We start from the raw sequence: 21,166 nt of genomic DNA, 5'->3' as shown, positions 1-21,166 counted from the left end.
CAAACAGTGAAATAAGTATCACACACTTATGTTTTGAATCACTCAAGTAGCGTTGCATTCTTTCCTTCCCAAGGCTGAAAGTCTCACGTGTCAGACCCAGTGTGCTAAGCAAAGTGTCACGTGCAGACTCCTTCCCCAATAAAAGGTCTACAGAAATGTCCTTTGGCTGCACAGCATCATGAGCCACCGCTTTATTATCCAGACTGTCTTGTTCTTCTACGTGTTCTGTATTGTTAGGGTGACACAGCTGGGAAGGCTTTCCCTGCTCCATAGAACTTTCTTCTGGAGTCTCTTGTCCTGGCTCCGGCCCAAAAGATGTTTCCAAAATCTCATTTTTGTTACTTGGATTTGACTTGCTTCTCCTGTCACCACCCATGTGACTTTGTTCCAGTTCAGTTCCAATAAGACTACTTCTGTCAGAATCCTCCTCTGGCAGCATAGGGGAGCTGCGGAAAGTGGAAGCAGGAAGCAGAAGAGAAATATTAACTACTGGCATCAACAGACCAACAGAGACTGTAGTTGGGCAGGGGGGTGATATTCTCATGGCAATGTCCGTCAGTGAATCATCCACTTTCTGTAAGCCTTCAAACAGAGCCCGTAGCTGCTCCTGGAAACGCAGTAAGGTGAGGTAATGGTAGTGGTTCAGTTGAAACTGTACTATATCTTCAACACTGAACATTACCTGTAGCTTTTGTTCAGGAAGTAAAAGACAGGCCCAAGCAGTAAATGGCATAGGGTGTAGTAGTATCTGGTGTTTAGGAACCCCTCCCTCAAAATGGAATGAAAAGCCAGGACTGTGCAAACTCCATAAGGATGCTGATGGGGGATCCGAGGAAGGATATACATGGGAAAGAAATACTGGATGTAGAGGCCCTGGAGGGCAATGAAAATCTGCATGTGCCGCAAAAGACCGAAAGGTGTTTTGAAGAAGATCAAGAGTTGAGCCTGGAGCCTGGCGAGTGTTAGTGAGGGTGACTGACGAAAGATGGCCACATATGGAAGAGGGGCGTTCTGGTGGGCTGTAGGAAGGAGAAGGCACAGGGAATGTGATCTGTAAGGGAGGGGAAAAAAATTATAAGATAAATGTGAGAAACAGATTGAAAATGTGAAGCATTAGGATATACACAATAACAGGAGAAAATGTGCCAGGAGGTCAGACAGTGGGTAGAGGAAAAGCAATTTATTACAAGATTGGAGAGTTGATGAACAAGCAATGACATATGGAGAGAAAAGTAAGACAAACCTTAAGGTTGAATCCATCTAAGCGCACATCTCTAATCTCTCTGGCTCCTTCTTTTACTGTGGTACTCACAGCTGCAAACTGCTGTAGGTGGTGAGATAGATCTAGCGTAAAGAAATTCAACCACAAAATGGACTGGGCAGCAAAATATAGCAGCAAACCATGGAGTTGGATATACAGAGCGGGAGGCGGCACTGCAGAAAGAGAGAGAATGAATGACAACGTAAAACAATAAAAGCAGAGAGGTGGCTGTGGAAACTTAACAGATTGCGGCTTTGGTTAAACAATTACTTTGTTACCTGGTAGACTATCGCCTGGAAGACGGTAATACTCTATGTATTGAATGTGGACAGCAGAGCAAGTCCTAGGAACATGATGACATGAAAGAATAGGTGGCCTTTGGGGGGCCTGTCCAGATGAGGATACCTGTAAAGGGTGATGAGAGCAAGTAAATAAGCCAGTATACAGTAACAAATCAGCCAGATGAGGATACCTGTAAAAGAGTGACGAGAGTAAGTAAACCAGTATAAAGCAACAAATCAGCCATTGAGGTCTACTTCTCTCATCTTACCTGATGAATGTCCATGTCATCTACTCTAATTAGCACAGAGCGTAAGTAGAGTGAAGTGGAAGATGGTTTTACACCGTCTGAAGACAAAATTGCCTAAATTATTCATACTGCAGTGCAGGATAGGGAACATGAACAGGAGAAGAATGGGTGGAATGCGGACATGTGATGACACACAACAAGTTATATAGTTATTGCAGGAACAAAGTGAAAAGGTGAAGCAAGTAGAAGGAAGTGTCTGTAATTTAGTAACAGGAATTAAACATTTATGCTGTGGTTTATGAAGGAGGATGTCGGTTACTCTGCTCATAGTTTGCTGAAGACATTTTCCCCAACAAGCTGTTATCCAAGTCTTCCTTTGCCTGCCTTTCTATTGCAAGTTCCTGTAGCCAGTGCTCACATGTGCCCATTGCAGAGGAAAACCGATTCCAATGTGTGCAGCTCTGCCCTAGAGAAAGTAGCTGAATTACTATATTTCACTAGGAATAGCAACCAGAATACATACGGTTTATCAAGGAAAATCACTGACACAGCATTCATGTAAAACACTAACCATTTTGTCATGCAAAAAAAAAAATACATATACTTGTACATCCCAATATCCCTTAGACATTTTATCATATTCTCATGGAACATATACCAACGAAGCAGTATAGTAGTGTTAATTTATATAAAATGTCAGCACCATATGTTTTATTGCTTTGACCCCTGTTATACTATAAATATTTGATTGTAATGTATTAAATAAACGTTGCTTATTGTAGTGTCATCTTACAATATTCATAAACTAGAACAGCTTTAGTGGGCATTTTTATTTTCCACCAGATTCCCTCAATGTGAGTAATCTATTAACCTTAGCCCATGTTTGTATTGCTCACACCTTTTTCATCCTGGGTGCCCCTGGTTAACATAACAGTTTCTCATGAACGCTTTACGTATCAGAACTAGCGAAAGTGTCCCAAAACGTTGACAGAATACAGACCCTCAATTAGGAATCTAGATATGCTCATGCACCTCCTTACCGTGAATACACCTAATCTCCACATGGTGACCGCCACTGAAATGCCTCTGCCAGAAGATGCCTCCATCTTTATGTATGATACTTTGATGTTTTTTCTGTTACTGTTCAGTGCAGACATATTTCTAGCACTGTATCGACTATTGATTATTGATCACTTACCATACTGTTTATGAATGTTCCTGTCCTGTATTTACTCTAATCACTAAAAGTATGTGTATTGGTTGTGACTGTGTCTTCTGATGTGAATTTTACCATATTGTGTTCATCATTTCTGTTTGTAGTATCCCATAGCTTTTTCTATGCTCATTGCTATATTTATGCTCTGCTTTTGAAGTTTTATTTTATTTTGGAAAATAAAAACAAAACAAAAAAAAGACATGATTTAAAAAAATTCAGGGGGTTCCACACATTTAAATAAAATAAAATGATTTCAGAAAAACACGATTAAGCAAACAATCATATTATTTAAAATGATAACTCACACTAGTCATTGTCTGAATATTGCTCCCTCCAAACCTAAGACTGTAAATAAGAACAAGCTCGAAGCAAAAACTGTAAGAGTGTGGTGTATGCATGTTCCGCCAGTACGCATTTTGTAGTCTAATAGGTTGAGTTGGAGGGAACAGGGGATAATCTAGCACAGTTTCGGGGAGACCTAGAAGACAGTCTTTATCTCAAATTATGTTCCCAATAATTTACTGCAGGCAGAGATACATGGAAGGCAACACTGGTGGATCCCAACAGACAATAATGAAGTGCATCCACGTGTGTGTGCCATTATCTGTGCATGCTCTGTACGGGTTGGATATAGCATGTCAGCAGTCATTATGTCTACATGAGAATGTCGACATGGTCATAATGGTACATTCATCATGTAGACAGTAATGAAATGTGGACATATTAGAATGCTGACATTTGTCCCTGGTGGCTCAATGGTGACTTGCCTCCTTCCGGGTCTAGGGCGGTCCTGTGACTGACCCTTCTGGGTCAGACCTCGGATCCTCCAGCGGTAACTATTTATCCGCCGCCCCTAACCCTAATCCTCACCCATCCCATGTAGCCTAACACTAATCTCGACATATCACATGTGAATGAGAATTCTAAGAATGTCAACACGTTGCCTGTCGACATTTTAACAATGTTGATATTGGGGTGTCAACCTTTGGAATCCATACCTCCTGTACACTTATCAGCACATCACATTCTAGATTGCAGAAACCCCTCATACCTGCCATGTGGGATGGATAATAGTCCAATCCGATTCTGCGGAAAGTCATCTGGATTGCTCCTCCGGACACTAAATTGTGACAGAAGTGTTACATAACACATAGCAGATTCAAATCATGACTGACACAAGAAAGAAAATAAATTGCAGTACTATTTAATCTCTTATAGATGAGAGGAATTTCACTTTTTGCAAGGTGACCTTTTATTTTTACATCTAGCCACACACACTTATGTTGTTGATGTAAGGCAAAAAGCTCTTTTTTCCCACATTTTTACGAATCAATTGTCCATATGCAGCCTGGAAGCCAACTCAACCATATCTCCACAACAGAATGTAGTCAGCATGTCGGCATTCATAATGTCAACATGTTCAGAGTGTCAACAATTAAAATGTCAACAGATAAGATTAGGGTTACCCTGCAATAGTAGTGTCAACATTCTGTCTGTCAACATTCATGTCAACATACTGAACATGTCGACATTTTGCAAGTGTCAACATGTCAAATGGCAACATTATGCTGCTGGCACAACATCCCATTGGGCAAGTGCTTTGTCTGCATTGATGAAAATAGCATTTACATTGTGTGTTACAAGAATGACAGCTATTAACCACTTGCTTGGCACTTTTACTTGTGATGTGACTGGAGCCAGGTGTACGTTACCTGGCCAGATCGCATCACATGCAACACACTGCCCGTGGTGTCGGCACGTTGAGATGATTAGGAGATCCGTTCCGCAAAAGTGCAGGACGGATTGCCTCTGGCTCCCCGGAACCCCCAGAGTGACGCTGAGGAAGTTGGTTCCTCTCCCTGCACGACTTGGCAGATATCTGCAAGTGCAGAGATCAGCTGCAACAGGAGGGACTCCTAACATACCCACCACTGCACCCTGTATACGGCGGACTGTGGTATGGGGCACGTATTCCTGTGGGGGGGTCGGGGGGAGTATAAAGTAAAATCACGCTGAAGGGGGGGGGGGGAGGGGTTGCATAGTAGTAATAATGATAAAAATAAATAAAAAAGACATTGGCCACAGGCTGTTGGGGGACAAAAAAACAGGGATTTAACAGGGGGAAGGGGCTTATAATTATAAGGGGTTTATAATTTTTATTTTATTTTTTACTAATAAGGGGGTGTGGGGTGCTATTATAAGGATTTAACACCACTGTGGGTTCTATTGCCAATAGAGAGTGGGAAGTTATTTTATAATGGGGGCCTATGGACACCGGGGGTGTACAAAACACCCCCTAGATATATATTCTTATTTAAATAAAATATTTTAATATACTATTAAAATACTTTTTCAACTTAAATAAGTAATAAAAAAAGATGAGCAGTTTTTGTGGGGTCTAAATAATCAGTTAAGACCTATGAACATTTTTCTATTATGTTATCAACAGACAGCTGCCAGTACATCCAGCATTCTACTTTTCTCCAAGCATTTCTCCCGTGAGTTCTTGAAAGAGGCGAGCGAGACCTGAATGAGGATGGTGACATGTAACTGGATTTGTTCCTTACCCATCCAATAAAGTACCAGTATCTCTTAGACCCACAGTGTGGCATCATAGCAAACTCTCAAAGAAGATATACCTACATAGAGCTGTGTACACGATTAATGATGTGTGTACTCCACTGACAGCACAGCCAATAGAACAATATATTGTCTGTGGCGTATACACTGAACAATACAATGCACAATATATAGTTCATGGCTGCATTCACCTGCATCCCTATCTTTACTGGGCCGCCCCGTCGAGCAGGGTTGGGCCGGCCCACAGGGGAAACCCCCGGTGGGCCCCACTACCTACGGTCCGATCCGCCGGATTGTACAACAAATTGTCTAGTGCAGAGGTTCCCAAACTGTGTGCCGTGGCTCCCTGGGGTGCCTCAGGACACTTGCAGGGGTGCCCTGGGTTGGGGGTCCAGGACCAATTCAAATTATTCATGGTCAATATAATAGGCAAAACCAGCGCTGGTGGCTGCCAGTCATAAAATACGTGGCCAAACAGAAGCAAATCTTGTCTAGTGTGTACCCAGCTTAACAGTATCAATTAACTGCAACATATATTTTATTTTTTTTAACACGAAACTGTTATACTTTCAGAGAATACATTTATTCTGTAAATACTGCCCCAATGTCTACAGCAATGCCATCTGCTCATTTTACACAGTTCTTAAAATGCAAATATATTGTGTCACATAGTCAATTGAACAAACATCTCTTTTTGGGGAATTTTATACAATATGCAATTCTAATTGCAGCATGTCTATACTGAACACATATTAACCTCCTCTCAAGACTTGTACCTGTACCCCTTGTTTGGCATTCATCACACACATGTATTTCCAGTCTTGCGATGAGGAGATGATAAGAGGTCTCTTTCACATCAAACTTGTCAAAATACTGACCAATACTAGAGGAAGAAGAATGGGAAGGGGACACAGACCATGGTGGAGGAGCTGTGGGAGAAGGGACCTGAAGATGAAAAATAAGATTTTAAACCTACCGGTAAATCTTTTTCTCCTAGTCCGTAGAGGATGCTGGGGATTCCGTAAGGACCATGGGGATAGACAGGCTCTGCAGGAGACATGGGCACTAAAAAGAACTTTAGATATGGGTGTGCACTGGCTCCTCCCTCTATGCCCCTCCTCCAGACCTCAGTTAGAGAAAGTGTGCCCAGAGGAGACGGACAGTACGAGGAAAGAATTTTTGTTAATCTAAGGGCAAGATTCATACCAGCCCACACCATCCACACCGTATAACATGGAATATACAAACCAGTTAACAGCATAAACCAAACAGCATCAGCCCGAGACTGATCAAAACTGTAACATAACCCTAAGTATGCAAAAACTATATACAAGCCTTGCAGATGTAGTCCGCACTGGGACGGGCGCCCAGCATCCTCTACGGACTAGGAGAAAAAGATTTACCGGTAGGTTTAAAATCTTATTTTCTCTTACGTCCTAGAGGATGCTGGGGACTCCGTAAGGACCATGGGGATTATACCAAAGCTCCAAAACGGGCGGGAGAGTGCGGATGACTCTGCAGCACCGATTGAGCAAACATGAGGTCCTCATCAGCCAGGGTATCAAACTTGTAAAACTTCGCAAAGGTGTTTGAACCTGACCAAGTAGCAGCTCGGCACAGCTGTAAAGCCGAGACACCTCGGGTAGCCGCCCAAGAAGAGCCCACCTTCCTAGTGGAATGAGCCTTTACAGAATTTGGTAACGGCAATCCAGCCGTAGAATGAGCCTGCTGAATCGTGTTACAGATTCAGAGAGCAATAGTCTGCTAGTCTTGTCGGCTGCATACAGGACAAACAGTGCCTCTGTTTTCCTAACCCGGGCCATTCTGGCCACATAAATTTTCAATGCCCTGACCACATCAAGGGACTGGGAATCCTCCAAGGGGATGCGGTCAAGATGCCGCCGGCCGGGGGGGGGGGGCGTGGCCTAGCACTGAAAGAGAACGGACGCAGTATCTCTGAGCTCCTGCTAATACTACAATAAATCTACCCTTTTGGCCCGCTTCCCTTCAGTTTTCCTTTCCTCAGCCCTCTTTCTACCTCCCTCTCCGACCCACTGCAGCAAGTAGCACGCCCGGAGAGTACCGCGGATGCTGCCGCCGCCCGCGGCCTACTCACAAACCCCCAGCCGGGGCCTCGATTTTGAAGTCGGCCCGGCCGGAGCCCCGGGACACCACACCACGAGCGGACTTCCTCTGTCTCCCCCCTGTCGGCTCGGAGCGGCTGTCGTGGGAGTGGAGTCCTGCTTACCCGGCGGCCGGCTGCCCTGTGTGTGAAGTCTGTGGCGGTTCTCTCATCACCGCTGCTGCGGCCGGCGGGACCTGTGCGTGCGGCGGCAGGGGCATCACGGACTGCGTCTAGCTACCTCCGGCGGCTCTCTACACTGCCCTGCGGTCTGCCCGTGTTTGCAGCCAACTCCTCTGCTCTCCTGGGCCTACCCTCCGTCCAGAAGCCAAGACCCGATGCTAACAGGTGAGCTCCAGCGCTGTACTGCGGCCACGACGGTGCCTCCCGGCGACCTGCACACCCACACAGCCCTCTCACTGAACTGCCTCCACCATCCCTCCTGCACGCTCCTACCTGCTCTGGTGGTCATAGGAGGCCTCCCCCTGCTGCTGTGATCTGTACTCCGGTGGCCATCACTCCTTCTCCCCAGATACCTGGCCCTGGAGCTGCCCTGGTCACCGGCTGGTCCGTGGCCGGGCCTCACCTTGCGGGTGTGCTCCATATATTGGCCCTGGAGAGGGGTGTACAAACCAGGAATCACACTGTATCCTCAGTGCTCATCATCCCTGATTGTCTAGCTCCCTCTGGTGGTGGATAGGCCCCACTGCATGAAGTTGTATGCACTCCATTAAAATTTCCACCTGCTCCTGCCTGCCTCTTCATACCATACAGGACCCTTGCAGTGTCGTGGTTCTCTAACTCTGTCTCACCCACGGCTCTCTGCTGACGTTCTCATGACTCTCCCCTGAACCTGCTACTCCACCCCCCCTGGTCCTGAGCCGAACGGCTGGAGCGCCCTTTCTACCTTCTATTTTTCCGACCACCCCTATTTCCACCCTCTCAAGATGCCTAGAGGTGCCAAAAAAATCCCAGGGGTCTGACCTCAAGCCCTTCCTTACTAAAAAGAGCACCCCGGCCAAGAGTAGATCCGATACTTCTGAACACTCTCACGGTCTCTCCGACACTGATCCCAAAGACGACGATCTCACACCCCTCACCCGGCGGGACTTTCTCTCCCTCCTCAAGGAGGTCAGAGATGTTAAGAACTCAGTCCAAGCCCTCCACTCACTGAAGTCTGATATTGCGGAAATTGGCTCCAGAACTGATCAACTCGAACGGCGGGTGGAGGAGGTGGTGACGTTCCAACAGTCAGTCGAGACCGACTTTCATCAGATTCGTCAAGATATTGCCCAGCTGAGGGAGGACCAAGAAGACAAGGATAATAGGGCAAGAAGAAATAATTTGAGGATTCGGGGTATCCCCGAAGAGATTGAAACGACCCACCTTGACCTTTACCTCAAGCGTCTCTTTGCCCAGTTGTCCCCTGGTACTCCTGAAGATCATCTCCTCCTAGACCGGGCTCACCGAGCCCTTCGACCTCGCTCGCAAGATTCTTCCCAACCCAGAGACGTAATTCTTAGAATGCATTACTTTACCGCAAAGGAGGCCGTTGTGAAAGAAGTTCGTCGACTGGGCTCTGTTTCCTTTCAGAACGTTTCCCTACAGATCTTCCAAGATCTATCCCCGCTCACTCTGGCCAAACGTAGAGACTTTAAACCCATCACTTCCTTGCTCTCGCAACACAACGTCAAGTACCGCTGGGGTTTCCCCTTCCGCATCTTGGTCTGGCATCAAGGAAAACTACTCACAGCTAGAAATCCATCTGAAGCCCAATCCTTATTGTCCAAACTAGGCATTCACACCAACGTACAAGACTCTACTGCTGCGCACCTGCCCCCACGAGAGCAGCAGAGAGCACCTCCGCCCCCCCGCTCAGAGTGGTTTACAGTTCCAGCTGATGTGGCGTCTCCAGCTCCGCCTCCAGCAACCTGATTTGGCCCCAAGTTTTCTATTTTGTTGCCTTGTAGCCTCCTTCGTGACGACCTGCTACGGTCGTACTCCCTGGATGGGGAGCTGTTTGACTTTTGATTTGCCGTGTTCTGGTTTTGCAATTTCATAGTCGGTTCTCACATATTACGTTACTAACTTACTGCAATGTGTTACACTGTTTTTTTTTTTTTTTTCCATGTTTCTTTTTACCCTTCTTTCGCACCCCTTTTGTGCTCGCGCTCCATCTTCTCTTCAATCTTGTCTTCTTTTCTAGCCTTTTCCCTCAGGTTCTCCAGGGGAGGTCTGTCTCCCATCTTTTGCTATGCACGCTGCGATGCATTGTCTCGATGCCTTGCCGCGCCCCCTGGGGGCTTATAGCCCTCTAGCTGACCTAGGTGCCCCTCGGCCACCTAGTATCCCTCCCCCTTGTCAGCGCCATCGGTCCTGGCCCCCACCGCCGGATGACCAAATGCCCTTCCTTTCTTCCCGGTTTCCCTCCCCTCCTCTCTTCCCTCTGACCACGTTGTCTCTTGCAACATTTTTTCTATTTTTGCCTGCTCCTCAGTTGCTCGCCCATGGGTCTTCGGGTCCTTTCTTTTAATGTGAAGGGGCTTAATAGCCCCCAAAAACGGGGAAATCTTTTTGCTTCTCTTAAACTTCATAAAGGTGACCTGGTCTTTCTCCAGGAGACACATTTCCTACATAATTCCCACCCAGCACTACGTTGTAGGCCATACCCTGACTCCTTTTATGCTTGCGATCATACAGCCAAAAAACGGGGGGTCGCGATCCTGATTGCCCGTCACCTCACTTTTGAACTTATTGACTCCCATGTGGACAGAGAGGGCCGTGTTCTTGTACTAGTGGGGAAACTTAATAATAAATTATGCACATTAGCTAATGTATATGCCCCTAATCAACATCAAGAGCTGTTTTTCACCAAACTAGATACCCTCCTTACTCAATATCGGCAGGGGGAACTCATACTCGCAGGGGATTTCAACTCTGTTCTAAACTCCAAACTGGACCGCTCTCCTTCTCTGCCCTCTCCCTCCTCATTGGACTCTCTTCGCTCTGGGTCCCTCCTCCGTCTCATGAAGTCCCAGCTCCTCTACGACTCCTGGAGGGTGAAAGACCCATCTGCTCGTGACTACACATTTTATTCTTCACCTCACAACTCCTACTCCAGCATCGATATGATCATGCTCAGCCACGACTTCGCTCTGAATCTCCAATCTGCCCATATCTATCCGCTTATCTGGTCCGACCATGCCCCTATCTCTTGCGATATCTCAGGCTTACTCTCTCGCCCTCGTCCTATGACATGGCATCTAAACGATTCTCGATTGCATAATCCTGAGATTCTGTCCCATCTTCGAAACCAGATTTCTTACTACTTTGCTTTGAATGACTCCCCAGATATTTCCAGACCCACTCTCTGGCTGGCTCACAAAGCGGTCCTTCGGGGTCACCTGATCAGCTTGGCCTCTACAACCAAAAAGCAGTCCCTTACCCAGATTAACAGGCTTTCTATTAAACTCCATACCCTGGAGGCTCAACATAAGGTGTCTTCTGACCAAACTGCTTTGTCTGAACTCCGTACAGTCAAGGCGGAACTTGATCTCCTTCTCTCCAGGCAAGTGGCTAAACGTCTTACATGGCTTCGCCAATCTTTTTATGAGAAGGGAGACAAGGCGGACAAAATCCTGGCAGCACGACTCCGTTCCTCTAGGGCCAAGACGAATATCATTTCAATTAGAGATCCCCACAACCACTTAGTTCATGATCCCGTTGCAATAAGGGCCGCCTTTCAAACCTACTATAATGATTTATACAATCTTCCGTCCCTCTCAACTCCCTCGTCCTCTCCGCCCCATTCTGACCTGATCTCCCACTTTCTCTCTGCTTCTAACCTGCTCAAGCTACCTCAGAACGCTATGGATCATCTTAATAGTGAGATCTCGGTGGAGGAAGTTGTTCAGACTATAAACATGCCAAAAACTGGCAAGTCCCCTGGCCCGGATGGGTTTACTGCTTTGTACTATAAAAAAAATTTCTGACCTGCTCACCCCCCACCTTCACTCACTGTTTAATGGGATAATCCATGGCGACTCTTTCCCTCCCGAGATGCTGGAAGCTAGAATTGTAGTGATCCCTAAAGACGGTAAAGATGCGCTTAACTGTGCTAGTTATCGACCTATTTCCCTCTTGAACCTGGACCTAAAAATATTTGCTAAAATCCTGGCTAACCGCCTGAACCCATATCTCCCATCTCTGGTTCACTATGACCAAGTGAGGTTTGTTCCGGGCCGCCAGGCGAGGGACAACACCAGACGTGCAGTGGATCTCATTCATATTTCGAACTCCAGGGGGTCCCCTACGATCCTGCTCTCCCTAGATGCCGAAAAGGCTTTTGATCGGATCTCCTGGAGTTTTCTGAAAGCCACTCTTGTGGCCTATGGCTTGTCTGGTGCCTTTCTCGCTGGTGTCCTAGCACTATACTCCACTCCCTCTGCTACGGTGTTGATTAACGGCGTCCCGTCTGCTCCAGTCCCAGTCCACATCTCTAATGGTACACGTCAGGGGTGCCCTCTATCCCCACTGATATTTGCCCTTATAATTGAACCGCTCGCCTCTCAGATTAGATCCCATCGGGATATTCATGGAGTCCGAGTGGGCCTTACCGACCCCAAAATCTCGCTCTTCGCGGATGACGTTCTCCTCTCCCTGACTCAACCGCTCATATCGCTCCCGAAATTATTCTCAGTTCTCCATTCTTATAGTCTTGTATCGGGCTATAAGATTAACTATTCCAAGTCGGAGGCTATGCTGCTCCATGTCCCGTCCCCCCCCCCCGCCCCCCCCAAGAGGCAGAAACTCTTCGAACTAACTTCAATTTTAAATGGCAACCTAAAAAGATCAAATACTTGGGGATTTATTTGACCTCCCACTACGACTCTCTCTTTCGTGAAAATTTTCCACCTCTTCTCTCCAGGACTCAATCTGATTTGTCGTCTTGGAATAGTCTTTTCATCTCGTGGCTGGGTAGGATTATTGCGGTCAAAATGAATATAATCCCCAAATGGCTTTTTCTCTTCCAGACCCTCCCTGTAGCTGTCCCTGCTTCTTTCCTTCGCAACATCCAGAAAGCCCTTGCCCGTTTCATATGGAATCATAGGCCCCCTCGCATTGCTGCCGCCACTCTGAAAAGACCGGTCTCCGCCGGCGGTAGGGGTTTCCCAGATATTAAACTCCATTATCTGGCCTCTCATTTCTCCCACATTGTCACCTCCTATGCCCCTTCTGGTTCGATTTCCTGGCTGGATATAGAATCAGCTTATATTAACCTCCCAGACCTGACCCCCTTGTGGGGTCTATCTCCCACCTCCCGGCCCCCAACATCCAAACTTCTCCCCACTATCAAATTTAATCTTAAACTCTGGGACTACTACTCTGTGAAGATGAACCTTACCTCCTTTCCCTCGCCCTTGACCCCTATTTGGCAAAACCCCCTGTTTCCTCCGGGATCCTCGATCACGAGATTCCGTACGTGGACACTGCTTGGTCTCAAATTCCCAGCTGATTTTGCCAAACGGGGCCAATGGCTACCCCTATGTGATCTTCAACAGATGGCCCCTTCATGGACACTCAACCCTTTCCAATTCCTACAAATTCATCACTTCTTGTCTTCCTTGCCCTCCTCTGCTCTACTTCGAGACCTTACCCCCTTTGAAAATATATGTAAAAACCATCACCTCTCCAAAGGCCTCATTTCCCAGCTTTATTCCCTTCTCCTGGACTCCACTCTTCCAGGTCCCACAAAATTGCCTGGGAACGGGATCTCAGTTCCCCCCCGGACGACGAGGACTGGGACGACATGAGACTGGGGATAGCCAGGAGCTCTATTGCAACCACTTTCAAGGAGACGGCATATAAAATTTACTATCGCTGGTACTACACTCCTGATAGACTCAATAAACTATTCCCGTCTTCCTCTCCGAACTGTTGGAGAGATTGCGGTTGCAGAGGTACTATGCTACATATATGGTGGGCCTGCCCTATTATCGTACCCTTCTGGAACTTAGTCCATTCCCTTCTGAATTCCCTTCTGGAATCCCCGGTGCCGAAAGATCCCTGGATCTTTTTGCTGTGTTACCCTCCCCCGATCCCTGATAAATTCTTCAAAAAATTGGCTACACACATTTTGACTGCGGCAAAATCCCTGATAGCTCTTAATTGGAAAAACGCTTCCCCCCTTCTCTCTCAGCTCTCAGAGCCAAAGTATGGCACATTGCAACCATGGAGAAGATCACATATTATCTCCATGATCGAGGGCACACTTTTGATCAGGTTTGGACCCCTGGCTCAGTGCTCAGTGCAGAGCGTAGATTATCGCCTCCCCCCTCCGGTTGTTAGCTCCTTCCGCGGACCCATGGGCGACGAGTGTTACTGTTTCTCCTTCTTTTTCCTTTTTTTTTTTCTCTTTCTCTATTCGTCTTGAAGTTCTCGAAATGCCTATTAATATATGACTGTATTGTGGTCCCCCCTTCCCTCCTTACCCTCCTTCCCTCCTCCCCCTCCCCACTACGTTTGATGACTTCCTGACAATGTTTTTTTTTTTTTCTGAATGTTGTTCTTTCTTCCAAAAATAATATAATTTATGTTGGACGGTGGTTTTATAACCGTTTGTCCTTTTCTTTTGTGTATTGCCTTTCCAGTTTGGTTTTACCATGCAAAATAAAGAATAAAAAAAAAAAAAAAAAGATGCCGCCGGCCGGAATCCCGGCGGTCGAAATATCGACGCCGGAATCCCGTCCGCCACAATCCCGACATATTCTCCCTCCGTGGGTGTCCACGACACCCATAGAGGGAGAATATAATAGTGCTGCGTTCCGCTCGCCATCCCTGTCGGGATTGTGTGGTCGGGATTCCGGCCGGCGGCATTTAGTACTGATCCCCCTCCAAGTCCCGTGTAGCCACAGGTACCACAATAGGTTGGTTCATATGGAAAGAATAAACCACCTTGGGCAAAAATTGAGGACGAGTCCGCAACTCTGCTCTATCCACATGGAAAATCAGATAGGGGGTTTTGTTAGATAAAGCCGCCAACTCCGACACTCGCCTAGCCGATGCCAAGGCTAACAATATGACCACTTTCCAAGTGAGATACTTCAATTCCACCGTTTTAAGTGGTTCAAACCAGTGAGATTTAAGGAACCGCAACACCACGTTAAAGGTCCCAGGGTGCCACTGGAGGTACAAAAGGAGGCTGGATATGCAGCACTCCCTTCACAAAAGTCTGGACTTCTGGGAGAGAAGCCAATTCCTTCTCAAAGAAAATGGATAGGGCCGAAATCTGAACCTTAATGGAGCCTAATTTTAGGCCAAAATTCACTCCCGTTTGTAGGAAGTGAAGGAAACGGCCCAAATGGAATTCTTCCGGAGGAGCATTCCTGGACTCACACCAAGATACGTACTTTCTCCATATACGGTGATAATGTTTCGCCGTCACGTCTTTTCTAGCCTTAATCAAAGTAGGAATGACCTCATCCGGAATGCCCTTTTCCGCTAGGATCCGGCGTTCAACCGCCATGCCGTCAAACGCAGCCGCGATAAGTCTTGGAACAGGTCCTCTCTGAGAGGAAGAGGCCACGGATCTTCTGTGAGCATTTCCTGCAGATCCGGATACCAGGCCCTTCACGGCCAATCTGGAACAATGAGAATTGTCTGTACTCCTCTGCGTCTTATGATTCTCAATATCTTTGAGATGAGCGGAAGAGGAGGGAACACATAGACCGACTGAAACACCCATGGTATCACCAGGGCGTCCACCACCACTGCCTGAGGGACCCTCGACCTGGCGCAATACTTCAGTAGTTTCTTGTTGAGGCGTGACGCCATCATGTCTATCTGAGGCAGTCCCCACCGACTTGCAACCTCTGCAAAAACTTCCTGATGAAGTCCCCACTCTCCTGGATGTAGATCGTGTCTGCTGAGGAAGTCCGCTTCCCAGTTGTCCACTCCCGGAATGAAGACTGCTGTCAGGGCGCTTACATGATTTTCAGCCCAGCGAAGAATCCTGGTGGCTTCCGCCATCACCACCCTGCTCTTTGTCCCGCCTTGGCGGTTTACATGCGCCACTGCAGTGATGTTGTCTGACTGGATCAGAACAGGTAGGTCGCAAAGCAAATTTTCCGCTTGTCGAAGGGCGTTGTATATGGCCCTCAACTCCAGTACGTTGATGTGAAGGCAAGCCTCCTGGCTTGACCAGAGACCCTGGAAGTTTCTTCCCTGTGTGAATGCACCCCAACCTCGGAGGCTCGCGTCCGTGGTCACCAGAACCCAGTCCTGAATGCCGAACCTGCGACCCTCCAGAAGCACTCTGCAGCCACCACAGGAGAGATACCCTGGCCCTGGGAGACAGGGTGATCATCTGATGAATCTGTAGATGTGACCCGGACCACTTGTCCAGAAGGTCCCATTGAAAAGTTCTCGCATGGAACCTGCCGAATGGAATGGCCTCGTAAGTCGCCACCATCTTTCCCAGAACTCGAGTGCAGTGATGCACCGACACCCGTGTCGGCTTCAATAGGTCCCTGACCAAAGACATGAGTTCCTGGGCCTTTTCCATCGGAAGATAAACTCTTTTCTGGTTCGTATCCAGAATCATGCCTAAGAAGGGCAAACGAGTCGTTGGAATCAACTGTGACTTCGGGATATTGAGAATCCAGCCAATCTGATGCAACACCCTCAGGGAGAGTGATACGCTGTTCAGCAACTGTTCTCTCGATCTCGCTTTTATCAGGAGATCGTCCAAGTACGGGATAATTGTGACACCCTGCTTGCGCAGGAGCACCATCATTTCCGCCATTGCCTTGGTGAAAATCATCGGGGCCGTGGAAAGCCCAAACGGCAACGTCTGAAATTGGTAATGACAATCCTGTACAGCAAACCTCAGGAACGCCTGATGAGGCGGATATATGGGGACATGAAGGTATGCATTATTTATGTCCAGGGACACCATATAATCCCCCCCTTCCAGGCTGGCGATGACCGCTCTGAGCAACTCCATCTTGAACTTGAACCTTTTTAAGTATAGGTTTAAGGATTTTAAATTCAAAATGGGCCTGACCGAACCGTCCGGTTTAGGGACTACAAACAGGGTTGAGTAATACCCCATCCCCTGCTGCAGCAGGGGGACTTTGACCACCACTTGTTGAAGACACAATTTTTGAATAGCTTTTAACACTATCTCCCTCTCTGGGGGAGAAGCCGGTAGGGCCGATTTGAAAAATCGTCGAGGAGGCACGTCTTCGAATTCCAGCTTGTAACCCTGGGAAACAATTTCTATAGCCCAGGGATCCACCTGTGATTGAACCCAGATGTGGCTGAAAAGTCGAAGACGTGCCCCCACTGGGGCGGACTCCCTCAGCGGAGCCCCAGCGTCATGCAGTGGATTTTGTAGAGGCCGGGGAGGACTTCTGTTCCTGGGAACTAGCTGTGGCTGGCAGCTTTTTCCCCTTGCCCTTACCTCTGGCAAGAAAGGAAGATCCCCGCACTCTCTTGGTTTTATGCGACCGAAAGGACTGCATCTGATAATGTGGCGTTTTCTTAGGCTGTGAGGAAACATAAGGCAAAAAATAAGAATTTACTTACCGATAATTCTATTTCTCGGAGTCCGTAGTGGATGCTGGGGTTCCTGAAAGGACCATGGGGAATAGCGGCTCCGCAGGAGACAGGGCACAAAAAGTAAAGCTTTAGGATCAGGTGGTGTGCACTGGCTCCTCCCCCTATGACCCTCCTCCAAGCCTCAGTTAGGTACTGTGCCCGGACGAGCGTACACAATAAGGAAGGATTTATGAATCCCGGGTAAGACTCATACCAGCCACACCAATCACACTGTACAACCTGTGATCTGAACCCAGTTAACAGTATGATAACAGCGGAGCCTCTGAAAAGATGGCTCACAACAATAATAACCCGATTTTTGTAACTATGTACAAGTAATGCAGATAATCCGCACTTGGGATGGGCGCCCAGCATCCACTACGGACTCCGAGAAATAGAATTATCGGTAAGTAAATTCTTATTTTCTCTATCGTCCTAGTGGATGCTGGGGTTCCTGAAAGGACCATGGGGAATATACCAAAGCTCCCAAACGGGCGGGAGAGTGCGGATGACTCTGCAGCACCGAATGAGAGAACTCCAGGTCCTCCTTAGCCAGGGTATCAAATTTGTAGGATTTTACAAACGTGTTTGCCCCTGACTAAATAGCCGCTCGGCAAAGTTGTAAAGCCGAGACCCCTCGGGCAGCCGCCCAAGATGAGCCCACCTTCCTTGTGGAATGGGCATTTACATATTTTGGCTGTGGCAGGCCTGCCACAGAATGTGCAAGCTGAATTGTATTACACATCCAACTAGCAAAAGTCTGCTTAAAAGCAAGAGCACCCAGTTTGTTGGGTGCATACAGGATAACAGCAAGTCAGTTTTCCTGACTCCAGCCGTCCTGGAACCTATATTTTCAGGGCCCTGACCACATCTAGCAACTTGGAGTCCTCCAAGTCCCTAGTAGGCGCAAGACACCACAATAAGCTGGTTCAGGTGAAACACTGACACCACCTTAGGGAGAGAACTGGGGACGAGTCCGCAGCTCTGCCCTGTCCGAATGGACAAACCGATATGGGCTTTTTTTTTTTTTTTTTTGAGAAAAAAACCACCAATTTGACACTCGCCTGGTCCAGGCCAGGTCCAAGAGCATGTTCACTTTTCATGTGAGATGCTTCAAAGCCACAGATTTGACTGGTTTTAAACCAATGTGTTTTGAGGAATCCCAGAACTACGTTGAGATCCCACAGTGCCACTGGAGGCACAAAAGGGGGTTGTATATGCAATACTCCCTTGACAAACTTCTGGACTTCAGGAACTGAAGCCAATTCTTTCTGGAAGAAAAATCGACAGGGCCGAAATTTGAACCTCAATGGACCCCAATTTGAGGCCCATAGACACTCCTGTTTGCAGGAAATGCAGGAATCGACCGAGTTGAAATTTCTTCGTGGGGCCTTCCTGGCCTCACACCACGCAACATATTTTCGCCACATGTGGTGATAATGTTGTGCGGTCACCTCCATTCTGGCTTTGACCAGGGTAGGAATGACCTCTTCCTGAATGCCTTTTCCCTTAGGATCCGGCGTTCCACCGCCATGCCGTCAAACGCAGCTGCGGTAAGTCTTGGAACAGACATGGTACTTGCTGAAACAAGTCCCTTCTTAGCGGCAGAGGCCATAAGTCCTCTGTGAGCATCTCTTGAAGTTCCGGGTACCAAGTCCTTCTTGGCCAATCCGGAGCCATGAGTATAGTTCTTACTCCTCTACGTCTTATAATTCTCAGTACCTTAGGTATGAAAAGCAGAGGATGGAACACATACACCGACTGGTACACCCACGGTGTTACCAGAACGTCCACAGCTATTGCCTGAGGGTCTCTTAACCTGGCGCAATACCTGTCCCGTTGTTTGTTCAGACAGGACGCCATCATGTCCACCTTTGGTAATTCCCAACGGTTTACAATCATGTGGAAAACTTCCCCATGAAGTTCCCACTCTGCCGGGTGGAGGTCGTGCCTACTGAGGAAGTCTGCTTCCCAGTTTCCATTCCCGGAATGAAACACTGCTGACAGTGCTATCACATGATTTTCCGCCCAGCGAAAAGTCCTTGCAGTTTTTGCCACTGCCCTCCTGCTTCTTGTGCCGCCCTGTCTATTTACGTGGGCGACTGCCGTGATGTTTTATCCCACTGGATCAATACCGGCTGACCTTGAAGCAGAGGTCTTGCTAAGCTTAGAGCATTATAAATTTACCCTTAGCTATATTTATGTGGAGAAAAGTCTCCAGACTTGATCACACTCCCTGGAAATTTTTTCCTTGTGTGACTGCTCCCCAGCCTCTCGGGCTGGCCTCCGTGGTCACCAAAATCCAAAACTGAATGTCGAATCTGCGGCCCTCTAGAAGATGAGCACTCTGTAACCACCACAGGAGAGACACCCTTGTCCTTGGATATAGGGTTATCCGCTGATGCATCTGAAGATGCGATCCGGACCATTTGTCCAGCAGATCCCACTGAAAAGTTCTTGCATGAAATCTGCCGACAGGAATTGCTTCGAAGGAAGTCACCATTTTTTTTACCATGGCCCTTGTGCAATGATGCACTGATTTTAGGAGGTTCCTGACTAGCTCGGATAACTCCCTGGCTTTCTCTTCCGGGAGAAACACCTTTTTCTGGACTGTGTCCAGAATCATCCCTAAGCACAGGAGACTTGTTGTCGGGATCAGCTGCGATTTTGGAATATTTAGAATCCACCCCTGCTGTTGTAACAGTATCCGAGATAGTGCTACTCCGACCTCCAACTGTTCCCTGGACTTTGCCCTTCTCAGGAGATCGTCCAAGTAAGGGATAATTAAGACGCCTTTTCTTCGAAGAAGAACCATCCTTTCGGCCATTACCTTGGTAAAGACCCGGGGTGCCGTGGACAATCCAAACGGCAGCGTCTGAAACTGATAGTGACAGTTCTGTACCACGAACCTGAGGTACCCTTAGTGATAAGGGCAAATTTGGGACATGGAGGTAAGCATCCCTGATGTCTCGGGACACCAGATAGTCCCCTTCTTCCCGGTTCGTTATCACTGCTCTGAGTGACTCCATCTTGATTTGAACCTTTGTAAGTGTTCAAATTTTTTTAGATTTAGAATAGGTCTCACCTAGCCTTCTGGCTTCAGTACCACAATATAGTGTGGAATAATACCCCTTTTCTTGTTGTAGGAGGGGTAATTTAATTATCACCTGCTGGGAATACAGCTCGTGAATTTTTTCCCATACTGCCTCCTTGTCAGAGGGAGACCTTGGTAAAGCAGACTTCAGGAGCCTGCGCAGGGGAAACGTCTCGACATTCCAATCTGTACCCCTGGGATACTACTTGTAGGATCCAGGGGTCCTGTACGGTCTCAGCGTCATGCTGAGAGCTTGTCAGAAGCGGTGGAACGCTTCTGTTCCTGGGAATGGGCTGCCTGCTGCAGTCTTCTTCCCTTTCCTCTATCCCTGGGCAGATATGACTCTTATAGGGACGAAAGGACTGAAGCTGAAAAGACGGTGTCTTTTTCTGCAGAGATGTGACTTAGGGTAAAAAACGGTGGATTTTCCAGCAGTTGCCGTGGCCACCAGGTCCGATGGACCGACCCCAAATAACTCCTCTTCCTTTATACGGCAATACACCTTTGTGCCGTTTGGAATCTGCATCACCTGACCACTGTCGTGTCCATAAACATCTTCTGGCAGATATGGACATCGCACTTGCTCTTGATGCCAGAGTGCAAATATCCCTCTGTGCATCTCGCATATATAGAAATGCATCCTTTAAATGCTCTATAGTCAATAAAATACTGTCCCTGTCAAGGGTATCAATATTTTTAGTCAGGGAATCCGACCAAGCCACCCCAGCTCTGCACATCCAGGCTGAGGCGATCGCTGGTCGCAG

The 21,166-nt window shown here is 47.5% G+C and overlaps 1 protein-coding gene across 2 annotated transcripts in view; it reads right to left on the bottom strand.

Moving 5' to 3' along the window:
* BLTP3A (bridge-like lipid transfer protein family member 3A) overlaps positions 1-21,166 on the bottom strand; it is a 262,471-nt gene that overhangs the window by 99,970 nt on the left and 141,335 nt on the right. For both annotated transcript variants that reach the window (XM_063954906.1, XM_063954907.1), the window contains exons 8-14: positions 6,363-6,531; positions 4,058-4,126; positions 2,110-2,256; positions 1,812-1,888; positions 1,540-1,666; positions 1,244-1,434; positions 27-1,051 (exon numbers count right to left, since the gene is read on the bottom strand). In XM_063954906.1, the coding sequence (XP_063810976.1) occupies positions 27-1,051; positions 1,244-1,434; positions 1,540-1,666; positions 1,812-1,888; positions 2,110-2,256; positions 4,058-4,126; positions 6,363-6,531 (1,805 nt within the window). The remainder of the gene's footprint in view (positions 1-26; positions 1,052-1,243; positions 1,435-1,539; positions 1,667-1,811; positions 1,889-2,109; positions 2,257-4,057; positions 4,127-6,362; positions 6,532-21,166) is intronic.

The sequence above is a fragment of the Pseudophryne corroboree genome, chromosome 2 (assembly GCF_028390025.1).
Source record: "Pseudophryne corroboree isolate aPseCor3 chromosome 2, aPseCor3.hap2, whole genome shotgun sequence".
Taxonomy (NCBI): domain Eukaryota; kingdom Metazoa; phylum Chordata; class Amphibia; order Anura; family Myobatrachidae; genus Pseudophryne; species Pseudophryne corroboree.
Note: the sequence above shows the minus strand (reverse complement) of the source record. Positions and strands in the feature narration are given on the sequence as shown.